Source organism: Aulonocara sp. 'chitande type north' Nkhata Bay, linkage group LG13, assembly GCF_057382095.1.
Source record: "Aulonocara sp. 'chitande type north' Nkhata Bay isolate Kocher_YH1m ecotype deep benthic linkage group LG13, A_spYH_male_GT1.1, whole genome shotgun sequence".
Classification (NCBI taxonomy): domain Eukaryota; kingdom Metazoa; phylum Chordata; class Actinopteri; order Cichliformes; family Cichlidae; genus Aulonocara; species Aulonocara sp. 'chitande type north' Nkhata Bay.
Window position 1 is genome coordinate 32,772,857 of NC_141356.1, and position 21,397 is coordinate 32,794,253.

Genomic DNA, 21,397 nt, shown 5'->3' on the forward strand with positions numbered 1-21,397 from the left:
CTTCACTTCCTGGTTCAAACTTTATTAATACAGCAGCTCATGAACAGTGTGACTGACTGAAGCTGGCGCTCTGTGTTCGACCTTTTGTGTTCTCATCGTGGGGTCACATGACCTGTGAGACCTTCGCGTAGTTCCCTGAGGTACTGCGCAAGTAAATGGGCGATGCTTCTCTGTTACCCATGCCCAAGCAGGTTTTTATCTACTAGGGGCGACCGTGGCTCAGGGAGTTGGGAATCGCATCTGTAACCGGAAGGTCGCCGGTTCGGTCCCTGGACTCTCTGTCCTGGTCGTTGTGTCCTTGGGCAAGACACTTCACCTACCGCCTACTGGTGTTGGCCAGAGGGGCCGATGGCGCGATATGGCAGCCTGGCTTCTGTCAGTCTGCCCCAGGGCAGCTGTGGCTACAACTGTAGCTGCCTCCACCAGTGTGTGAATGTGAGAGTGAATGAATAGTGGTATTGTAAAGCGCTTTGGGTGCCTTGAAATCCAATCCATTACCACTGCGATGGTCGAGGAGGTGGAGCCGGGATGGACCTGGCAACCTCCTAATGGCGCCGCAGTTCTGAATGTGGATGCAGAGATGGACTGCTTTTCAGTGATTGATCAATAAATGCATTGAGCAGCAGATTTTCCCCCACTGTGACGCGTGTGGAGTTTGTAGCTGAATGTTGGGAGGAGGAGCAGCCTTTCCTCATGTATTTAAGGTGGAATTCCAGATGTCAGAGCTTATGTCGATCGAGTGGAATAAAGATTCCAACGTCCAGGTATGTTACACCTGGTCTGTAGCGTCTGTGGACGCTCCTGTTACCTGCTTGCAAAAATAACCAGGTTTATCAAGCTGTTCCCGAACGCCTCGTCAGCGACCGTTTCCTCTGAGGCTGGACGGTAGCCCCACACACAGATTTGTATCAGGCTCTGCTGCCACCTGCTGGTAGCCGCAGGAACTGAGTCTTGCTGCGCCTCCCTCTGTGCGATAACTCAGCAAAGGATTGTGGGTAATGCAGTTTGAATCACCTGTAACAAGCTTCCAGTGAACAAGGAATCAGCCGGAGAACGGACTGTCCGGAGTATTTTAATGCAGGGGGACCTTTGAACTTTTACATTAAGTATGAACCAAATCAGAGTCTTTGAATTTAAAACAGTTTCAGGAAAAAAATAGAAGAGAATCACCTGAAACCATCAGAACCATAATGACCATTTCAGCAAGAAATATCCTCGGAGACACGTGAAGCATGTCCCTTCACATTAAAAGCACAAGAACATTCACGATCTCAATTGGAAAAGAAATTGCTTTGATTTTAACAGACATGGACCAATCACAGGGCTTCACTTTAGTTAGGAAGGCGATGCACATCTGGAACAGCTGCTTTCAGTTTTTCAGGCTACTGAAGAACTGTTCCAGAACCTTCTCCACCTCGTCCTCGCTGTAATCTCGCACCACAAAGTTCTCGACGTCAGTGGCTCCTCGGATCATGGCCGACAGGACTGCACAGAAACAGGAAGTCAGCACGAAGCAGCCAACCAGGTTGAAGCGTGTCAATGAGGAAACAGGAAGTGCACTCACTTCGTCCTGACGATGGTCTAAACAGGCAGAAGATTTTTTTCTTCATATCGACGGCTCGACCGAGCTCGTAGCCAACACCCAGAGACGGCTGCGTCACCTCGGCAACAACCACTGAAATCAGAGGTCAGAAGTCACATGGGTCACTGGCTCAAATTCCATGATCAACGATCAACAAAACGATTGGTTCTCACCATCAGATTGATGCAGCCAATCCAAGTCTCGGTTGTGAATGGCCTGGTCCCCGGACGCTGCATTGTTCTCTCCTGTCCAATCATAGTGCAGCAGTTCAGTGACATAACGCACACACAAACACACACACACTCTTATTTTGAAGGTCAGAACCAGAAAACCAAACCTGAAATCGGATACAGTTAATGTGACTCCGCCCATTTTTGTGACGCAAATGCTTTTATTTCTGAAATTTTTTTAATTTTTTTTTTACCTTGGAGGTCAGCAGGTGCTGGTGTGACCTCGCCCTCTCTGATGCTTCACGTTTGATAAAGCTCGTCACTCTGACTTTGGCTGTTACTTCCTGCACAGCTCTCTCTCCCTCTGTGTCCTCAGAGACCAGTTTACCATCAAAGCGCTGTTATTGTCAGGCACCAGTCTGCTGCTGTGTTCAGTGTCGGCCTCTGACATCACAGCCTCATTTCTGCTCTTCAATACTGAACAAATGTTTGCTCAGCTGTGTCTGTAACTTTGCTGTGCTTCACTTCAGCAGCATCAGGTAATGTTCACATGCTGATTCATGGTTTGCTTCAGTTTAATATTTTTGAGGTTATCTGCTATAAAAAGCCAAAGCAGGAAAATGTTCTATGTTTTTATCCTCAGTTACTTTGACACGAAGGCCTCTGCTGTAATGCTCACACCTCTGATGAAGTCTCACAGCTTTGTTTTCATACACAGACATAAAACATGGAGATGTGCTGATAACTGATCAGAATTATGATATTTCTGACTGTCTCAGTTGGAATCGAATAGAATCAGAGAAATCGATTCCCAGCCTCTTCCACCATGTGAACGCGCACCGTTCTGACTGCCGGTGTTCTGGGAATCCATCCTACCCGACAAACCATCCTACCCGTTGTTTCTACGCATGCGCACAACACGAACTTAAGTGGCAAATCGTCCTACCTTTGTTCATATGAGCATATGAGTTTTCTGTGTGTGACCTCTGACCTCTGTCGCTGAGCTCGGCGCTGCTCACGTGCTCGGTCAATACGGTCCCGTAGCTCTGTAGCGCGTGCACGATCCTCCGGTACACGTGCACGTCGTCCCTCCCGCCGCGGATGCTGCCGCAGAAATAAACCTTCATCCCGTTTCTACTCAGACTCTACTGACGGTTCCCGCGCTGTCGCTATACGTCACCGGAAACAGGCGACCGCGCTCGGAGCTTGCGCCCTGAGCTCAGACTGACAGGTAGCTGAACGTCACGGAGGTGAAAGGCCAACAGCCCTCCTCCTCCTCATCGGGATCGCGTGCCTTCACGGGGTCTGACACCTGAGGGTCACCCCCACCTGTATCTATAACCACACACAGGTGTTTATTTCCACTGCTGTGATTGGCTGCTTAGACTCTGATTGGCTCAGACAGAGTTTAGGGTGAAATAAAATTTAAAAATCAAACTTATTCTTCTGTGGTTTAGTCCTGACAAACTTCCTGTCGTTTCAAAATAAGGCATTTCAAAGCACAACATCAACTGTCAAAGGTCTCTGACACACTAAAAGTGTTTCCACTAACAGGTACTTTACAGCTGGTTTCCGATTCTCCCTCCCTGTATTCCCGCCTGGATGTTTTTCCAGTTTGGAGGCTTCAGATTTTTGCAGTTTGCAAACAAAGTTCCTCCGATTCTGTCGCACTGTCAGAAACAGCTGTTGCTGTCCTGCACAGTAATTCATAAACACAGATATTATTTGATGGATGTGGCTCCTGGCGTTGTTTACAGGTGCTGTCAGCCTGCCAGTAGATCACCTGTCGGGAGTTTTCTGGCACAGCTGTGGGGAACATCTGCTTCCCTGCAGAGCTTTACTCCACAGAGAGGTGACCTCTGAACCCCTGCTGTTGTATTTGGAGTTATTGACTGTGTCACTATTGTGAAACAGCACTGGAGATCTTCATGTATTTATTAAAGACGATAATTCATTGATACGACCCGAAAGAAGCGCCTCAACACATTTGAATCCACATCTTCAGGTTCGGGTTGATAACCAGATTTGTGGTTTATCTTGGAAAGGTGCTTGTGTTGGATCAGACTGGATCAGTAGCACTCGTGTTCGGGGTTGTTGACGGCAGTGACTCACACTGAACATTTCTCTTCCATAAATATAAATGTGGGAAGCAGAAAACTGTGAAAACAACAAAATGCACTTTTGTTTATGATACAACTTCTTTTTGGAGTGAGAAAAGAATCTGTTACTGTTCATGATGTTTCATATTTTTGTGCCGTTGCTGTAAATATGTGTCTGTTCTGAGTTTTAGTTATTAAATCGAGTAAACATCATGAATATCTTCACTTTAATACACATCATGTGACCTCTTTTTGTTTTTTTTTTATCTGAAGTAGACTCAGGTGAGTTTTCTGCTGACTTCCTGTTCACCTGTGACAACACACAGCTGTGAATGCATCAGAACATTACTCTGAAATACAGGCTTTCATTTTGGAAAAACTGAAGTACAGGAAGTCTGAACTTGATGAAACCTTTATTATCCCATATGTACACAATCAATAAATCAAAAAGTGAAGGTCGGAGAAGAAACAACCCCCCCCCCCCCCCCCCCACACCCCACACACACACACACACGCGCGCAGATCTTTAAATTGAAGCGTTTAAGTTTCACAGACATAACAAAAACCCCCTCCCCTCAGTAGGCGCTCAGCAGCATCCCCGGGTTCCTCGCCGTGGCGTTGAGCATCACCTCGGGCACGTCTCTGGCCACCCGCTGCATGGGCGCCATGTTGTGTCCTTCCAGGGAGTCGAGCAGCCCTGAAACAAACACGGAGGAGAAAACACGAGTCAGCAGACACACCTGTGCAGAAGTAAGCATAAAAACCAGCGAGACAGAGCACGCCGTGCCGACCGAACCGCCCTGGACCGGCAGCAGGAGAACCACAAAAACCTGTCTCTGTGCTTCTGGTTCTGACCTTCTACGATGGTGTGGTAGTTGAAGTGCAGGTAGAGCAAAAAGAGCATGTGCAGCAGCCCCAGCGTCCCACAGAGGAGGAGCCGCGGCGTCTGACCCACAGTCCGAGAGAGCAGCGCCGCCACCTGCGCACACACACACACACACACACACAAACAGGTGAGCTCACACAGGGAGCGTGTCCTGGCACAGGAGCTGATGGGAAGCGACAAGCTCACCATGCGCAGTGTGGACAGGCCGCCGAGCAGCAGCCACAGCCCGTAGAACAGGAAGTGGAAGTGGATGTTGTAGGTGACGAGGAGGACGATGCAGGGACCAAACAGGCCGTAACCCTGGCAACGGCAGACAGGAGGTGAGGTCACATGACATCTTGTAGGAGGAGGAGGGCTGCATTCAGGTGCGGCTCAGAAACCTGAATCACATCTGAGAACAGCAAAAACACACCACCCTGTTCTGCGTGTGTGTGTGTGTGTAGTTCCAGGACTTACCAGCAGGGACAGCATCTGCAGCATGGTGATCTGAGCGTTGACCAGGTATGCCAGGAAGTAGATAAAGGCTGAGACGCCGAGCCAGTAACCGAAACACGTCCCGATAGCAGTGCCCATCAGTGTGCCCTCTCTCTGCAAATACACACACAGAGAACACTTTAACAGACAAAGAAACATGAACAGGGTGTGTGTGCATGTGTGTGTTCTTACGATGACAGTTCCTGAGGTCTTCATGCCGTGCAGCAGGATCGCCACCAGAGTGAACACCAGCATCAGCGGCCCGTACAGCTCGCCTGCGATCTTCTGCACAGGAAGCACACACGTCAGAGGAACCTAAACCTGGATCTGAACATCACCTGTACAGGTGTGAATCTGACCATCGAACTGCAGTGAGACACGTTTGAACCCTTTATCGGCATCTCCACCACCAAGCTCCCTCACGAACATCAGCTCCAGCCTCCGGTCCAGCAGGAGGCGCTAAGCCTGCTCACTGACTGCCATTAACACTACGACAAAGAAACTCATGCATACCTGGGGGAAGTTGATCATGCGGACAGGTATCAGCGACTCGATCAACCTGCGGGGGAGTCAGCCATTAGCTGTTAGCACTAGTCTCAGCAGAAAGCAGGAAACAGCTGACAGGAAGGAGGAAGTCTTACCTGTTGCGCACCTGTACCGGCTCTACGTCAAAGTATGGCCGCAGGATGTCGATGTTAGCGTACAGGTTGAAGGCTTTGGAGGCCTGACGCTTGCCCGCCTGCCACACCTGAACGCATCACACAGGTAAAACATTTCAGAGAAGAAGAAACGAGTTAGCGCTTTTCCACTAACACCTGCTCGGCTCGGCTTTTAGCCGTAGTACCTGGTACCAGGTAAAGTACCTTTAGTACCTGCTTGGCCAGGGTTCCAAGTGATCTGAGGTGATCCAAACATCTAACATCAACAGACTGCATCCCACCGATTGGCCGGTCAGTGGCTTCACTCGATGAGTCATGAGAGCGACTCCTTTAGGAAAATCAAAACCGCCTTTTTTGAAACCCACAACAAGGAATGTGGCCACACAAACCAACACCGCGGCGTCTGACTGAACGCCACAGAGCAGCGGGTGCACCATCGCCTCGACATCCTCCACTGTTGTGTCGTGTTTGTGTCACGTTAAAACGACGCCACAGGACTGTCGTCACCGCTGACGTCAAACGACTGAAGCCGAGCAGGTACTAGTGAAAAAAGCGGTAAGAGTGACGTCACTAAGTAACAACAGAGGCGTCCAGGGGCTGTTAGGGTTGATTTTTAAATAAAGCTGTTGTAATTATATTTATATACACACTGCAAATGTGCTCGTATGGGTTGGCACTCCTTTGAAGGTTGAAAGCTTCGTTCGGCGTGACTGTCTGGACTGATAAACTGTAGGAATGACGTCGACTGCAGAGGTTTGTTCGCAACACGCTTACACACAGATAATGGTTAGAATAAGTCTCTGGGTTCGAGCAAGATATTCTGAACCTGAACTTAGAGTCAGTAGAAGAAGAATGGATAATAACATTAGATTATCAAGGCTGGGCAGGGAGGTGTTTTCCTTTTCTGTCTCGGACAGAGAAGCGAACAGATACCGGGCGATGGACGGGGAGGATTCGCCAGGAGACAGCACGACTGTGTGGGAGCCATGATAACCTTTGTTTTTGTCTCACTATAGAAAGTTGTGCTGCCCGTTTGAGGGTTATCCTCTTGGTGAACCAGATGCTTGATTTCACACACAGATCCACAGCACTGTGTAAACTTGTAATTTCAGCTGCCAACACAAATTAAATCTTTTTAGCTGGCAGACCTTTCTCCTGAATTTCCTTCTGAAATTTTGAACACGGTCTTTGTGTGGCACAGAGGAGCTTCAGCTGGCCTCTGTAACAGCAGCTAACAGCTACAGAAGAAGAAAATGTTTGCAAGTGTTTAAGACCAGATAACCCCGCCTCACCTCGTCGGCCACCTGCCGGCCCAGCTGACCCTTTAACCCCTTCATGCCCAGGAACTCTCCGTCGTCGGCCACGTCATCCTCGGTGGCGGCAGCCTCTGCCGCGACCTCCTCCTCCTCCTTCATCCTCTGGTGCATCTCGCCCATGTCCTCAAAGCTCGAGCCCGACGTGTCGTCCATGTTCTCCATGTCGATGACCGCTGAGCCGCCGCCCTGAATGCAGGAAACACGAGAGTGAGGGAAGGAGACAGGAGAGGAAACATGGGAGACGTATAAGGAGACAGGAGAGGAAACACGGGAGACGTATAAGGAGACAGGAGAGGAAACATGGGAGATGTGGAAGGAGACAGGAGAGGAAACACGGGAGATGTGGAAGGAGACGGGAGAGGAAACACGGGAGACGTATAAGGAGACAGGAGAAGAAACATGGGAGATGTGGAAGAAAAGGAAACATAGGAGATGCGGAAGGAGACAGAAAGGGAAACATAGGAGACAGGAGAGGAAACATGGGAGACATAAAAGGAGACAGGAGAGGAGTCTTACTGAGGTAGGGATCGATCCGTTAAACCGACCAACAGTTTGTTAATCAGTTTATCAGAGGAGCTTCCAGCTGATTACAGATGTTCAGTCGGCTGATCTCAGGTCAGCCTGGTGTTAGCCTGTTAGCTCTCGGGTCTCCTGTTACCATGTTAGCATGGTTTGATTCCTCACAGTGCTTTAACCTCGCGAGCTCACCTGTACGCTGTTTCGGGCTAACCTGCAGCGTCACTCAGGTGCTGTTACTTTTATAGGCCGGCTGGGATGCTCGTTAGCCTGTTAGCATGTAGCTCACCTGGATGAGATTATCGTCGAAGCTTCCCCATGGTTCCGTGTTCCTGCTCCCGGAGCCCGAAGACATTTTCCCCACAACAGCAGCGGCTCTCCGTGGGGTGGAGTCTGTGTCCGTGGTTCGGTCGGTGGATCCGCGGATGGATCTTTTTCTTTTCCTGCTTCTAAAATCTGATGTTTTGGTCCGTAGGACGCTCCGCCCACCGGCTGACGCCACATCCCCAGTCGACGTGGAGGTCGAAGATATCGCGATATTTCCGTGAGAGTTTTTTCATTCATTTGATCATATCTGATTCATGTCCTGAGATTCCACTCATGACAAATCGATGTTTTACAGACGCTCACCACTCCATTTCTTCTCTGACATGCAGATGATGTTTGTCGAGAACAAAGGGTTCCAGTTTGAAGCAAAACTGTAAAATCAGCAACATGTAGCAATTAGAAAAGATGAAGATACACATTTTAAATCTCAGTCAGGGAGAGATTGAACTCTTTCTCGTGTGACATTAAATCTGCTCTGAGTGGTCTGATGTTATTTTCATCACGTCTGAGAGCTGATTAATGCCAAGTTGTCTTTAATCCTGGTCCAGTGAGCTCCAACAGCACGCTTATTTATGTGTCTTTTTAAAGATTTGGAAACATATCTTGATGCTCAATCATCCAGGTAAGCAATTCCCAAAAAGTTGATTCTGTTCATCTCAGTTGATACTCCTGACACATACGGGATCACTACAGGTTTTCTTTATGTGATGTCCTCTGCTTCCCTGGCTGCTGTGTCTGTGGGGATGGTGTTCGCTCCTGTTCACGTCCTGATCACACTCAGCTTATGCTCCAGTGGATGATCAATTCAATTCAATTTTATTTATATAGCGCCAAATCACAACATAAGTCGCCTCAAGGCGATGAGAGTCAAACCTTGAATACTGATCTGTATGCGTAGGTTTCCGGTACACATTAGTGTCCGCTTTACTGGGTGGGATCAAAAACACTTACTGGGTTTGAGGCTCTGTGTTGGTTTGGGTCTCCTGAGCGAGCAGAGACTTGTCAGACGTTTTTTTTAACTTAAACCTGCAACTGCTTCATGACTTTGAGCATGTTTGTCTTCTCTGTCTCAAAATGAACCCAACAGGTCTAAAGTCAAATATAGAAGGTCAAACATGTTGAATGTTAATTGTAGAACAGGATAATAGTTTTAATATGTGTAACCGGTGTGATTCTGCGTTGTGTCTGATACAAAAGGTAAAAGAAAGAAAGACCTCCAAGTAAATAATTTGCCCACTCCAGCTCCTCCAACCAAATACAGGTCCAGTTGACTGCTATCTTCCCCGGTAGGGCACAAGCATCGAAGGCGTTGGAAAGGGAGGGGTGATGAGTGAGTGCTTATCAGTGTAAGTGTGTGTGTGGGTGCGTGTCCATAGTTTAGCTGAGACAGTGTCCTTCGGCCTATCAGGCTAAGTAAACAGTCCTCCAGCCAATCCAGGTGTCCTTGCATGGGATGGGAAGAATAGCCGTACACAGTCGTCATCAGGGAGTGATTGTTCGGCTCCAGCCTTGGGCCTGCAGCTGGCGCCGTGATGGGGGTCCGCAATGTTTATGTTGGTTTTGTTAATTTCCATGCGAGCAGCCCAGGAGAATTTTTCAGGCTGCTCTTTAAGACTCCGACACTGGCCTCTCGATCTCCCGTTGGAGAGTCGCGAGCCTCCCCATGATGGTATCAAACTTCTGTTCCATGGTGTTATTGTTCTTTTGATTCTGAGACCTCACAACTGCAGTGATCCGTTCCGTGATGTTTTCCAACTGTCGCTCAAGGGTCTTATTTTGAGCAGGCCCCTCTCTGATGTTTCCCCTCATACGCTCAATGGTGTTGTTTTGAGCCTTCACAGCAGCTGTAAGCGTCTCCAAGGTGTTGACCATATTACGTTCGTTGTGAGAGGTTGCGCCTCGTTCCATTTCGATTCCAGCGGGCAGCCTTGGGGGGGTTTGAACAGCCGGTTCTGCTCTCTTATTTCTCCGATAAACCAGGGCTAAGCCAACTCCGATCAGCATGAACCCTGTTATCATGGTTCCGAATAGATAGATATCTTCAGCGTTATGTGTGTGTTTTACAGTGTTGGGAAAGAAATGACACCCACCTCTCCCACAGGGGAATTATAGAAAAGGGGAGAGGCAAAAGAGGTACATTGTATTTATAGGATTGCACCAAAGAAGAAGAAGAAAAGAATGAGGAGGGGCTCTAACTGATAATGAACATAACTACAGACTTGGAGGTCCTAAAAGTCAGGTATAAAAGGAGTAGTTTGGGGGTTTAGAACACATTTTGTGTAATTATAACAATATGTGATTTATGACCCTGTTACATATGCTCAAATGTTATATCAGTGGTGTACAGGCAGCAGAAAGAATCAAGTCTGTGACTGAGTAGCTAAGTGCGGGGATAAGTCTGCTGAACGCTGCCTAAAACACAACAGAACACCAAGAAGTGTTGGCCCAAGGATCGGCCCCGGTAACGGGTACTTATTTAGACATTGGCCTTGAAATGTGAAAGAGAAATCAAAGACTATGCGATCTTTATTGTTGTGACTTATCACGTGATGAGAAATGTACCAGACGTCTTTGCCATCGTCAATCCCCTCAGAGCTGAGTTTAGCCACATAACTAGCTTGCTCTAACTTTAAGATCTGATCTCTGTATGAACGGCTTTGTCAGGATCTGTGGCTAATCGAGATTCAGTATTGCAAAGTCGTGACATGACTGCAGATGGAGGGACATACAAAAGACCTGCGCTTCAAAGCATTTTCTCAAAGTGGACCTTTTCCGATGTTAGTTCAGTACCTTTGGACTATAATGTCAGAGGGCTACAGTTACCGGCTGTGTCCTAGTCTCACCAGCAGGGGGCAGCCTCACGCTGCACGATAGTTTGCCATTTCTCGCGACACTTCTCCGCCCTCTGTGGTTCTTGTTCCTTGACGCGGTGGTGACATTGGCTTCATTTTCCGGACCGTTGTTCTGGCTGTCGTGTTGCCGAACCGAGCGGATCATTAATGATATCGAAAGGGAGAGTCCACGGTAAAGGTTCCAGGTGAGTGCAGCGACACGCGGAGCTCGGAGCGGCTCCCCGAGGAGCTGTTAGCCGTTAGCTCCTCGGTGATCCTTTAAAACACGCAGTTAGAGTCTCAGCCCGAGAGAAGCTGGTTGATTGTGTGACTCTGATTAAACTGTGTTGTTGCCGCGGTTCGGTATAATTTCTGTCGAAGGTTAAAGGCGCCACAGACGCTAGCCGCGTTAGCCGGAACACTGTAACCTCGTTCCGAAATGTTAAAAATAAACTGAGGGGTCAGAGGTCATCCTTTTTAATTTAATGTGTTAAAATGCTGCTCCGTTCGCTTGTTTTACTTTGTATGAAATTCGTTTTTACATAATATGTATTTCTGGGATCCACTCTGTAATTCGGCTTAACCCAAACACGCTGATGCTTACCAGTTGTTACAAAACGTCGTCCTAAAGTCACCCTGGAAGTACTTAATTTAACCAAAGAAGGTGCAACAGAGGGAAGAGTGTGTGCGGCTGTTGTGTCAGCTGTGCAGATTATTGCGCGGCACACAATATTCTGCGGATTTTGGCTGCGCTGTGTCACGCTGCCGGTGGTTAATATGTTACGGATATCAGCTGCACTCAGCGACCCCATCGTCGCTTTATCTCGGCCTTTGGAATGTGTTCAGCGGATCCGCCTCGGTGCCCCCGGCCGGCCCCTCCCTGCTCTGGACCCGGAGCGGGGGCCCCTCGCCAGCCCCTCGGCTAGTGGTTACCCAGTGGTAAGACTGGGTTCTCTCTAAACCACGCCCCTCGTAGAACTGTTCCTCCATTGGCTTAGCCTCCAAGCCCCCGCTCTGTAGCTTAATGCGTACGTGCCGGCCGGCAGGCAGTAATGGAGGGCTGTGGCTCCTCCTCCCGTGAGCTGTGGAGGAAAACACCAGAAACGCCGGCTCTGAGCGAGACTGCCTGCGGCTGAAACGGAGCTTTACCCCTGCAGTTTTACCGACACTGAGTCAGCATCAGGTAAAACCCCGCGGTTTACCGACTGTATTCCACTCTGTATGAGGCGGTGGTTATAAAACAGGAACCGAAAGAGACGGACTTGTGCTGCATTCGTAATTGACGGAGAAATTGTGTATTTTCTTATGAGTTGGTTCCTCGAGGCGCCCTTTAACTGCGTGTCAGTTTCATTTATGTGACAGGTGACGAAGAAAAGCTTCCCATGTTGACATTTTAGTTGTTTTTCTTATTCCTAAAGGAGCTGCTGAAAGCAGCAGGAGGCCCTGTTGGTGCTGGTAGAGTGCACGGAGAGCTGGTGTTGTATTTACAGCCTGCAGGAGCGCTGACACCACAAAATCAATCCCTATAATGCAGTCATTTTCATTTCACTGGTGACAGACTGTCAGTGTTCTGACTGCATTAACTGATCAATCAAGTCAGTACCTGCAGGTTCAGGCATGCGGTTGATTTACAGTAGAAGAAATGAGAGCGTGTGTGTGTGTGTGTGTGTGAGAGAGAGAGAGAGAGAGAAACTTCCTCAGGGGATTTATTTTTTCTGCAGACAAAGAAATAAATTCCAGCACTGCTCTAAAAATAGAGCTCGCTTCCTCAACCATCAGTCGTTATTGATGGTAAATATCAGGAACTAGTCGGTCTCGTTCATAGTTCTTTAGTTCACCTGCCAGGTCATAAATAAAGTCTGGATGTAACAGGTTCTATATCATAATGTCAGTCAGCTAAGCCCACAGGTGTTACACATTATTACACACACAGGTTTTGATCCGGCGTGTTTCCTTCAGCTTTTAATAAGTTGTGTCAGTAAGTTTCCATATGAAGTTCAGACGTGTTGTGAAGGAAAAGTTAACGCTGATGAGAAATGATCAGTACCAGCTGTTAGCCTGTGTTCTGCTGATCAGCTGATTATCACACAGGAAGTGGGTGAGAGTTGAGCTGGGGTCAAAGGTCACACAGTGAGGGTTATCAGCTGCAGACAAGCGTCTGTTTACAGCTGATACTAAGACACTGCTGCACCCTGAGACCCCACCCCCTCTAACAGCTGATTAACAGTTCACTGTGGAGGGTTTCTGCACATGCTCAGGAATGCATGTACTTTGTACTAATAATGCCAAACAGAGTATTCCTGTAAAGTACTTCATAGGGCTATTTAAAGTACTTTAGTACCTTTTTTGCGCCATGGACCGATTTATATCTGACAATATTTTCACGGACTAGCCTTTAAGGTGTCGTGGATACATACAACAAAATAAAGCCAGTACCGCTACCGAAAAAAGATCATAACACACGGGAAAAGACCCAGGGACACCGAGTTAACGATAAAAACCAAACGACTCACGGACCAGCCCGGGGGTTGGAGACCACTGCTTTAGTGTCTTTCATTACTTCCGTGTGTGTGTGTGTGTGTGTGTGTGTGTGTGTGTGTGTGTGTGTGTGCGCGCGCGCTAGTGATGGGTTAATCTAATTGGTTTGTGGCGAGCCGCGACCCTCTGACCAATCACGGAACACAATGCTGCAGCGTCCACAAACAGCTGATTGAACAGGAGGAGGTTCTATGGAAAGCTTTACTGTTGTTGTGTGAGTGACTCAGAGGAGCCGCAGAGCTCGCTGTGTGACCGCGGCGGCTATTATTACCCCCTGAGGTCACAGGCGAGGAAGATGATGGTGTAGAAATAAAGCGAGGTCCTAAAGCGTGTAATCCTGAGAAGGGCTGGGCCATATCATACCATTCACGGTAATACCGGTGTAATGTTGGGCAACGACAAGAAAATGAAATTTGGGTAAAACGCACATGGCGGAAAAAGCACGGTGGCGACAGAGAATGAGAAGAGCGAGAGCGGATCGTTGAATGAAACCATGAACCTGAACTGGTTTGTAAAATGCTGCAGCTTCACTGGTGTGGAACTGGTTTGGCTTTCCTCCGTCAGATACACAACAAAGCACTATTTTTGGTAGCGCATGCTAGCGGGCCGTCGTTATTACCGTGTTGTTTGGAAAATACGGGGCACTTAAAATCAATCCTTTGATTTGTCTGACAGTCGACAGAGCCCCTTATAATCCCGTGTGCCTTATGTATGAACTCTGGTTGTGTTTACTGACCTCGAGACGATTTTATGTGCACGGCGCTCAAAAATCTGTCAGATGTTTCAGTACGACTTTGCTGAGCTACGAACTGTTAAATGTTTATATAACTTTAATGCAGATAAAAAACAGCTGCTTGTTTCAGTGGAAATACATTGATGTTTGTTTTGCACTAATAAAGTTGAGGAGTTGTAAAGTATTTTGTCTCGTGTCGATTATATCGTCAGTTATATCGTTATCGCAAATTTTCAAATGTATATCGTGATAAATATTTTTGGTCATATCGCCCTGCTCTAATCCTGAGCACACTTTAAAGTCAGTCGTCAATTTCAGTGAAATCACCGTGCTGTCTCCACTTCCTGTTTTCTGTCCAGGATGTCGCTGGAGGTGCTGGCGGCGAGTGGCCTGAAGCAGTGCCAACAGGCCCAGGATCAGCTGGAGGATGCCATCGGTGCCGTGATGAAGGCGGAGCAGCAGCTGAGGGAGAATGCCAGAGAGGTGAGTGCCTCCTCTCTCTGAACAGGAAGTGCTTTAAGGCGTGATAACCCCAGTGTCACATGACCAGCGCAGTCAAGCCAAGGTATTTATTTTAAAGCAAGAACAGGAAGAGGCCCTTTCAGCAGATCAGATGGTAACGGCACAAATGTGTTCGACATGCCACGACACAGGAAATGCGTTGGCAGACTGAACCAAACGATTCCTGTTCAGTCGATCAATAAAGTTTGTGCCCAGCAAGTCTGTGTTGGATTAGAACAATTGATCAGTGATCAATAACTGAACTGCTGATAAGCTCACGTGAGTTTGTAAAATGTTTTCCTGCTGCGCTGCAGATGGGAGGAAGTGCAGGTCAGCTGATTCACAGGAAGCTCCTTGCTGAAACCTGGATCAGCTCACACGTTTTCTACCTGCTGTCCTGATCAGTGCGTTAGTTACCTGCCACCAAACGGAGCTGCTTGAAACTTTATTGACACCCAGATCATTTTACGGTGAAACACTTGTCCTGCTAAACTGCTGCGACCACTCAGCTGGCTCTGTGCCACGCCCCCTGTTTTTCATATCAAACCGTGAATCACTTGAGCTTTAAACACCTGAGGATTTACCTGTTGAGACCAACCAATCGCAGTTAGCCATCATCATCTTCATCACTGCTGACTCGGCAAGGCTGAAACCACCTGAAATCCTGCCTTTGTCTGCAGCTGAGCCACAGGTGAGGGAGAGGAAGAGGAGGGTCAGGGCGAGGCGGGTTATAAAGCCTGCAGAGGAGGTGAGAGGAGCTCAGAGGAGGTGAGAGCAGTGAAGTGCGACGTGCTGGACTTCATACTTTATCTCCAGGTAAAACTTCAGGCTCCGGCTCAGGTGTGCGTCCATGCTCGTTGGTTAGGGACTCACAGCTTCATTATCGGGGTTGGATTGATCTCAGCTCCGTGATGTTTTGTTTTTTTCTGTGAGATAAACTTTATTTAAACTGAGCATAAACAACAGGACAGGCTGTTTTACTTTAACCTGTCAGCTGATCCACCTCCACAGGAAGGGGGAGCTCGCGTGTCCGTGTGAAAAAACTTTACTAACAAAAAGCTTTGTTTACGCTCTGTGATCACATGACTGTCCGCAGCGCTGCGAGGCTTCACGTTAGGACTGGGCAATATATCGAGTTTTTAAATGTATAGATATATTTTTATACGAGATATCACAATATCGTTTATATCAATATAGTCTATGTTACGATATGACTATACTTGTGGAGCCGCAAGTTTGCCTCTTTCGTCCACTTTTGTCTCTACTCGGCCTCGCGTCTCCTTCACTGAACACAACTCCCCCATCGCTTCACCTGCAGGCAACGGCAGGACGGACACGGCAGCTGCTCGGTAAAAAGAAAACATTTGGAGATTATTTTAGTGCTGTCAGCGTGACGTTAACGCCATAACTGCATTAACAGAGCAAATCTGTTACCGCGGATCGGCCTGTGCGTGGAGGCTGGACGGCGTTAACGAGCTAACCGGGCTAATGCGTTGACGCCTAAAATCCTTTAATTTTCTCAAAAATCGACAGTGTGCCTTATGTATGAATTCTGGTTGTGCTTACTGACCGCAAACCGATTTTCTGTGCTGCACGGCGCTCAGCAATCTGTCAAAAATGTTTGAGTACGACTTTGCTAAGCTACGGAGCCGCACTGCCTGATGGATTGTTGGAGCATTACGGCTGCGAGGAGCCTCGCGGAGTGATACGTACTCTGCTTGAGCGTAATGTTACCGTACTATGTGTGTATAAGGACCAAAGACGGCACCTGTTAAGAGACGTGGTTACGAAGCGGATTTCAAACTCCAGCCTGTCAGTCACGCAGTAGCTGTGAGATTTCTTTTGTTTTTCTCTGGAAGAATCTGTTTGGTTACTGAACATTTCACGTTTAGGTGTTGCTTAACACGTCTCACCTGTGCGTCCCCTCAGGTGCGCTCGGAGTTGCAGAGCTGCGTGAGCCGCCAGCAGGAGGCGCTGCGCTGCAGGGAGGTGTGGCTGCTGGGTCAGATTGAGCTGCTCGAACAAGTGAAGACGGAAACTCTGCAACAGCAGCTGCACCAGCTGCACCGGGTAACTGGGGGCGGGGCCTGTTTACCTGTGTTGACTGTTTGTTTACCTGTCTGCTTACCTGTGCTGTGTCTGTGCTGCAGCTCCGAGGTCAGTTTGACGTGATCGCCTACCAGCTGCAGAGCTCCAGCAGCAACGACCTGAACAACCAGCTGACCAGCTGCATGGAGAAGTACGTGCGCACACGCACAAACACATGCACACACACAGATTTGTGGGCGCGTTCACACCTGAGCGGTCTGTTCTCCTTGCTGGTGCTCTCACCTGTTGGCGTAGCTGTCCCAGTCTGCACACCCTCATTTAAGGCATGCAGTCAGGATTTCACTGTCTAATGTGATTACATCTGTGCTAAAAGCTGATGTAATCAGATTACTGACATACTGAGCTGGTTTTACCTGTAGACTCTCACCTGTAGGCATGTGTGTCAGGTGCGGTGCAGTCATGTGATCTTGTTGTCTTCTCCTGTGTGTGCAGGTTGTCCTCTCTGAGTCTCATTCCAGAGGAAACACCTGAGTTGAGTTTCCATGCCGACTCTCGCTCTCTGAAGCAGGCCATCACCTCATTTGGCAGCATCAACGCCCAGGTAACACACACACACACACACACACACACACACACACACACACACACACACAGGTAACACACACACACACACACACACACAGGTAACACACACACACACACACACACACACAGGTAACACACACACACACACACGTAACACACACACACACACACAGGTAACACTCACACACACACACAGGTAACACTCACACACACACACAGGTAACACACACACACACACACAGGTAACACTCACACACAGGTAACACACACACACAGGTAACACTCACACACACACACACACACACACACACACACACAGGTAACACACACACACACACACAGGTAACACTCACACACACACACAGGTAACACACACACACACACACAGGTAACACTCACACACACACACACACACACACAGGTAACACACACACACACACACTGTGTTAGTGGATCTTTCAGGTGTGTTCTCTCTCCTTCCTGTTTACAGCTTGTGGAGGGTATATCCTCTCAGAGCTCCACCCACCTGAGACCTCAGGTGCAGAGTTGTCCAATCACAGCGAAGAAGCAGGTAAGTTGCGTCCTGGTGGTGATGGCGATAGTGATGAAAGCAAGGTGATGCTGATTGCGTCTCCCTCTCAGCAGATGGCTGAGCCCTCCTCTCTGAGCGATTGGCTGCTAGAATCTCAACCCGCCAACAGCTTCGCTCCCATTGGCTATCAGTCTAGCACAGACCCGCAGGATTGGCTGCTGTCACAGAAGGAGAGTAAGGTGAGTGCTAAGGTGTGTTACCTGAGAACAGGCTCTGACCTCAGGCCGTGCCTCTCACCTGCTTTACTTCCTGTTTCTGTAACAGACTTCCTGTCCCGTGATGGCTTCCATGAACTTCATGAAAGCCTGGGGTCAGCTCAGGGACTTGGAGACGTGGCTTATTCAAGACCCCTCCCCCAACCGGGAGAGAAGCGTCAGCAGCTGTAGCTCCTCCTTCTCCATCGAGAAGATCGACGAAATGGAGCTGTCCGCCGCAGCTGAGGAGGAGCTGAACGACTGGCTTGTTACCCCGCCTACTGCTGCCATGGAGACCATGTCGGACGCCGAACGTTGGCAGCGTGTCTTTAAGCCGTTTGAGGAAAGCTGGTCAACCGATGATTGGCTGTCGCCAGTGAGCCGTTCAATCGGCGACTGCTCGTCGTGCTGTCAGACCATCAGCGCAGTGGAGATTGAAAACCTCGGCAAGCTCAAGTGCCTGAAGACCACGCCTACCTCAGGCACCACCTCGCCCACTTCTCCCGTCCCCGTGTCGATGCCAGCGTCTCTGGAGGTGTGGTTGCAGAAGACGCCGCCGACGCTGCAGACCTGCCGCGCCAACGAGCTCTGCTCCGCCTACTCGGCCTGCGTCTGCGAGGAGAACTGCGGCAAGGATGCGCTGAGCCGCTGGCTGCTGCAGCAGGAGGACCGCGACAAGAATGGCGTCCCCAAGAACACCCCGCCCACTGCCAAGAGCGCCACGGCCACACCCTTCCACCGAGAGCAGGAACAGAAGGTAAGAGCCGATCAGTCAGCTCTGCTGTGACACTTCAGTAAGAATTAGGTGATTGATTAATTGATCAACTGATTGACAGGTTCAGGCCATCCTGGAGGCGTGGCTCCACCCCAGCACCGGCTCCACTCCCTCCAGCTCTCCTCTGCAGGCTTTCACCTCCTCGCTCTCCGGCTGGGTGGCAGCTGAGGAGGAGAAGGCGAGCCGGGAGGAGAACGGTTCCTCCTCGTCTCTCTTCCAGAGCCCCCTGGAGACGGACCTGTGGCTATTTCCACGGAAGAGCCCAGCGCCCGATTCCGCAGTGCCGCCCCAGGAGGAGGAGGAAGAGGACAAGTGGCTGCTGAGGAAGAGGAGTCAAGCTCAGGTGAGCACAGCTGGAGCTGAACACACACGTGGTTTGGTTGCTGCTCGCTTCCGGCTTCCTGACTGCTTCTTGTTTCCTCTTTAGGAACGCCTCGCTGTGGCGCTGCCCACCATGTGTGACCTGTTCTCTTGCATGAAGGTGGGCGGAGACAAAGAGAAGTGGCTGCACAGATCTCCCGTACAGGTGAGTCACCTGCACCGTGTGACGTGGTGTGTATGTGGGTCTGTCTGGGTCTGCCTGTCTCACCTGTGTCTCCTGCAGATGTGATGATGATGACGACGATGATGCTTCTTCTTCTCTGGAGTCACTTTATCGCTGATCAGCGCACACGATCTCATCTGTCTAACCGTCGTCGCTGACGCCTTTTTCTCCTTTCTGTGACATCATCATGTAGTGCCGCTACCCACCATTGATCGCCAGTCAGCAACAGCCTAAAGCCCCTTTCAGATGTAGCTGGCCCCGCCCTTTGATTAACGTGGCAGGAAGCAGGATGTAGGACTCTGAAAGGGGCCTCAGCAGTTTCATCAGGTGAAAGTTCATATGGCTACAGAGGGTGTGGTGAGACGTTTCCAAGTCACCAATCAATAATCAGCATTTAGAGCTGCGAGTGTTTCGCTTATTGTGGAAGAGATGAGGGGGCGGGACTATATGGAAGAGTGCGTGGGGTGTATTTTAAACATAAATTAGACTTTATTTTATAATACGACTGATGTCACTTCCTTTAACCACATTTTTGTTTTTCTAAAACCTGCTGACATCACAGAGACTCACTTCCTGTCTGGCCTGCAGGCTTCCATCCTGTAACGTGGTTTGTTGGCATAAGAGGGACTCGGTTTCCCAGAGTGCTTTGTTGGAAGAAGCTGTGCAGGCTGGTCACGTGACTCTGGTCAGCGATTGGTGCTTTCCATTGCAGCTCTCGTGTGAGGGGGCGGGCGTTATCACATATAGCTGTGGTGTCATCACTTTTTTTCCTGCTGTGATTCTCTACAGTAATAAAGTTTTCTGACATCATCACTGTGTCTGTGACATCACTGTAAGGTACCCGTAGTTTCCAGGTGTATCTGTGTTCAAACTGGCTGTGACACTGAGCCCAGCGCAGCGGTTTGACTTTGTGTTCGATGTTTCTTTAAACAGGACGGAGTAGGGCTGTGCCATATGACCAAAATCTCATATCCCGATGTAAGACATCTGTCGTCCTGACAACGATATAAATCACAAAAATTTAACATTTTCTGTGAATCTCGGGCAGCTCGACTTGCGTGAAGTGTTTCCAGCTTCGCGTCATGTAGCTGAGTCGAGTGTTTTAACCGATGCTGAAACGATACATTTTTAGACATAAGTTGTAACGGCCGCCATTTTCTTTGTGAGTATTTATTACACGGCTGCGGGGAAAAGCCTGTGCTAACGTTTGAGTCTAAGCTTTATTTTTTAGCACCTGGCGTCTCTTTTTTTTTTTAAAATTCTCATCTGTAAATAATCTGCTCTTTCACGTGATTCAGTTTATTTTGAAAAGTCTCAACAGGATCTTGAGCTTTATTGTGAAAGGTTTATGTGGAACATAAACAAGCGGACACGCGATGCTGTTACCGTCGTTGTTGCTAACGACAACGCATGAAAACAGGCGCTTGTCTGTCCTAGTGTGGTTATATTACATATAAGAAAAAGAGAGAACTTTAAGAACTTAATAATAACTACAGTGACATCAGAACATGAAAAAATATTGCTGTAAACAGTTTATTTTGCGACACCACGAAACAAACGACAGCGTAAAATGAAACGATGGATGTTTTTATATCGTCATCTGATATATATCGTTATATCGAACAGCCCTAGGACGGAGGCAGCGAGACACTCAGGTACACCTGAGAGAGGAACATGTACCTGTGTCAGCTGATCAGCTGGAACTGAAACCAGTTTGACTCCCCAAATGTCAGCTGACCTGTTCGACCTGAAACTTTTTTATACTCAGACGTGAACAGCTCGAGGCTCGGCAGGCTGCCGGGAGTTAATCGATCCAAATGCAGATCAATACTATCTCATCACAGTCAGCCAGGCTTTTAAATGAGTGAACTTTATTGACAGTAACAGCAGCTTTCACACAGGTGGGTCACATGATTTAACAGGAAGCTAAACAGCAAACGTACAGAAAGGCAGTAATCAGAAAGGAAGGGTTGGAAATGAGGCTGGTTGCTGATGATAAACTTCCTGTTTGCTGATGATAAACTTC

General features: G+C 48.7%; 3 protein-coding genes across 5 annotated transcripts; 1 reads left to right on the forward strand and 2 right to left on the reverse strand.

Moving 5' to 3' along the window:
* Positions 1-1,029: 1,029 nt before the first annotated feature.
* Positions 1,030-2,997, reverse strand: dnph1 (2'-deoxynucleoside 5'-phosphate N-hydrolase 1). The gene is made up of 4 exons (XM_086260050.1): positions 2,744-2,997; positions 1,756-1,827; positions 1,565-1,675; positions 1,030-1,485 (listed from the first exon to the last, which is right to left on the reverse strand). The coding sequence occupies exons 1-4, from the start codon at positions 2,877-2,879 to the stop codon at positions 1,370-1,372; spliced, it is 435 nt and encodes a 144-aa protein (XP_086116176.1). The 5' UTR covers positions 2,880-2,997; the 3' UTR covers positions 1,030-1,369.
* A 1,354-nt stretch (positions 2,998-4,351) lies between these two features.
* Positions 4,352-8,210, reverse strand: yipf3 (Yip1 domain family, member 3). The gene is made up of 9 exons (XM_086260055.1): positions 7,992-8,210; positions 7,163-7,372; positions 5,853-5,959; positions 5,725-5,770; positions 5,404-5,496; positions 5,194-5,325; positions 4,924-5,037; positions 4,707-4,830; positions 4,352-4,548 (listed from the first exon to the last, which is right to left on the reverse strand). Exons 1-9 carry the CDS (start codon positions 8,055-8,057, stop codon positions 4,427-4,429), a joined length of 1,014 nt encoding a protein of 337 aa, XP_086116181.1. The 5' UTR covers positions 8,058-8,210; the 3' UTR covers positions 4,352-4,426.
* A 2,696-nt stretch (positions 8,211-10,906) lies between these two features.
* Positions 10,907-20,181, forward strand: ncoa4 (nuclear receptor coactivator 4). 3 transcript variants are annotated; one of them, XM_086260051.1, is made up of 11 exons: positions 10,907-11,066; positions 14,491-14,614; positions 16,562-16,702; positions 16,783-16,871; positions 17,174-17,282; positions 17,757-17,837; positions 17,909-18,037; positions 18,123-18,809; positions 18,889-19,170; positions 19,255-19,353; positions 19,432-20,181. In XM_086260051.1, exons 1-11 carry the CDS (start codon positions 11,029-11,031, stop codon positions 19,435-19,437), a joined length of 1,785 nt encoding a protein of 594 aa, XP_086116177.1. In that variant the 5' UTR covers positions 10,907-11,028; the 3' UTR covers positions 19,438-20,181. The 3 variants fall into 3 exon arrangements, with proteins under 3 accessions (XP_086116177.1, XP_086116178.1, XP_086116179.1); XM_086260052.1 differs by having other exon boundaries at positions 17,912-18,037; XM_086260053.1 differs by lacking the exon at positions 10,907-11,066 and adding an exon at positions 11,892-12,043.
* Positions 20,182-21,397: the final 1,216 nt, after the last annotated feature.

What these genes read in the sequence shown, in the direction of transcription:
- yipf3 (XM_086260055.1), bottom strand. Translation starts at nt 8,057, where the DNA reads ATGTCTTCGGGCTCCGGGAGCAGGAACACGGAACCATGGGGAAGCTTC. An exon ending in GCCGGCAGGTGGCCGACGAG is followed by an intron (nt 5,960 to 7,162) that starts GTGAGGCGGGGT and finishes TGATGCGTTCAG; the next exon opens with GTGTGGCAGGCGGGCAAGCG. An exon ending in AGACCTCAGGAACTGTCATC is followed by an intron (nt 5,326 to 5,403) that starts GTAAGAACACAC and finishes GTGTATTTGCAG; the next exon opens with AGAGAGGGCACACTGATGGG.
- dnph1 (XM_086260050.1), bottom strand. Translation starts at nt 2,879, where the DNA reads ATGAAGGTTTATTTCTGCGGCAGCATCCGCGGCGGGAGGGACGACGTG. An exon ending in CGCCGAGCTCAGCGACAGAG is followed by an intron (nt 1,828 to 2,743) that starts GTCAGAGGTCAC and finishes ATGATTGGACAG; the next exon opens with GAGAGAACAATGCAGCGTCC. An exon ending in TAGACCATCGTCAGGACGAA is followed by an intron (nt 1,486 to 1,564) that starts GTGAGTGCACTT and finishes GTTTCTGTGCAG; the next exon opens with TCCTGTCGGCCATGATCCGA.
- ncoa4 (XM_086260051.1), top strand. Translation starts at nt 11,029, where the DNA reads ATGATATCGAAAGGGAGAGTCCACGGTAAAGGTTCCAG. An exon ending in GTCCACGGTAAAGGTTCCAG is followed by an intron (nt 11,067 to 14,490) that starts GTGAGTGCAGCG and finishes TTTTCTGTCCAG; the next exon opens with GATGTCGCTGGAGGTGCTGG. An exon ending in CAATCACAGCGAAGAAGCAG is followed by an intron (nt 17,838 to 17,908) that starts GTAAGTTGCGTC and finishes TCTCCCTCTCAG; the next exon opens with CAGATGGCTGAGCCCTCCTC.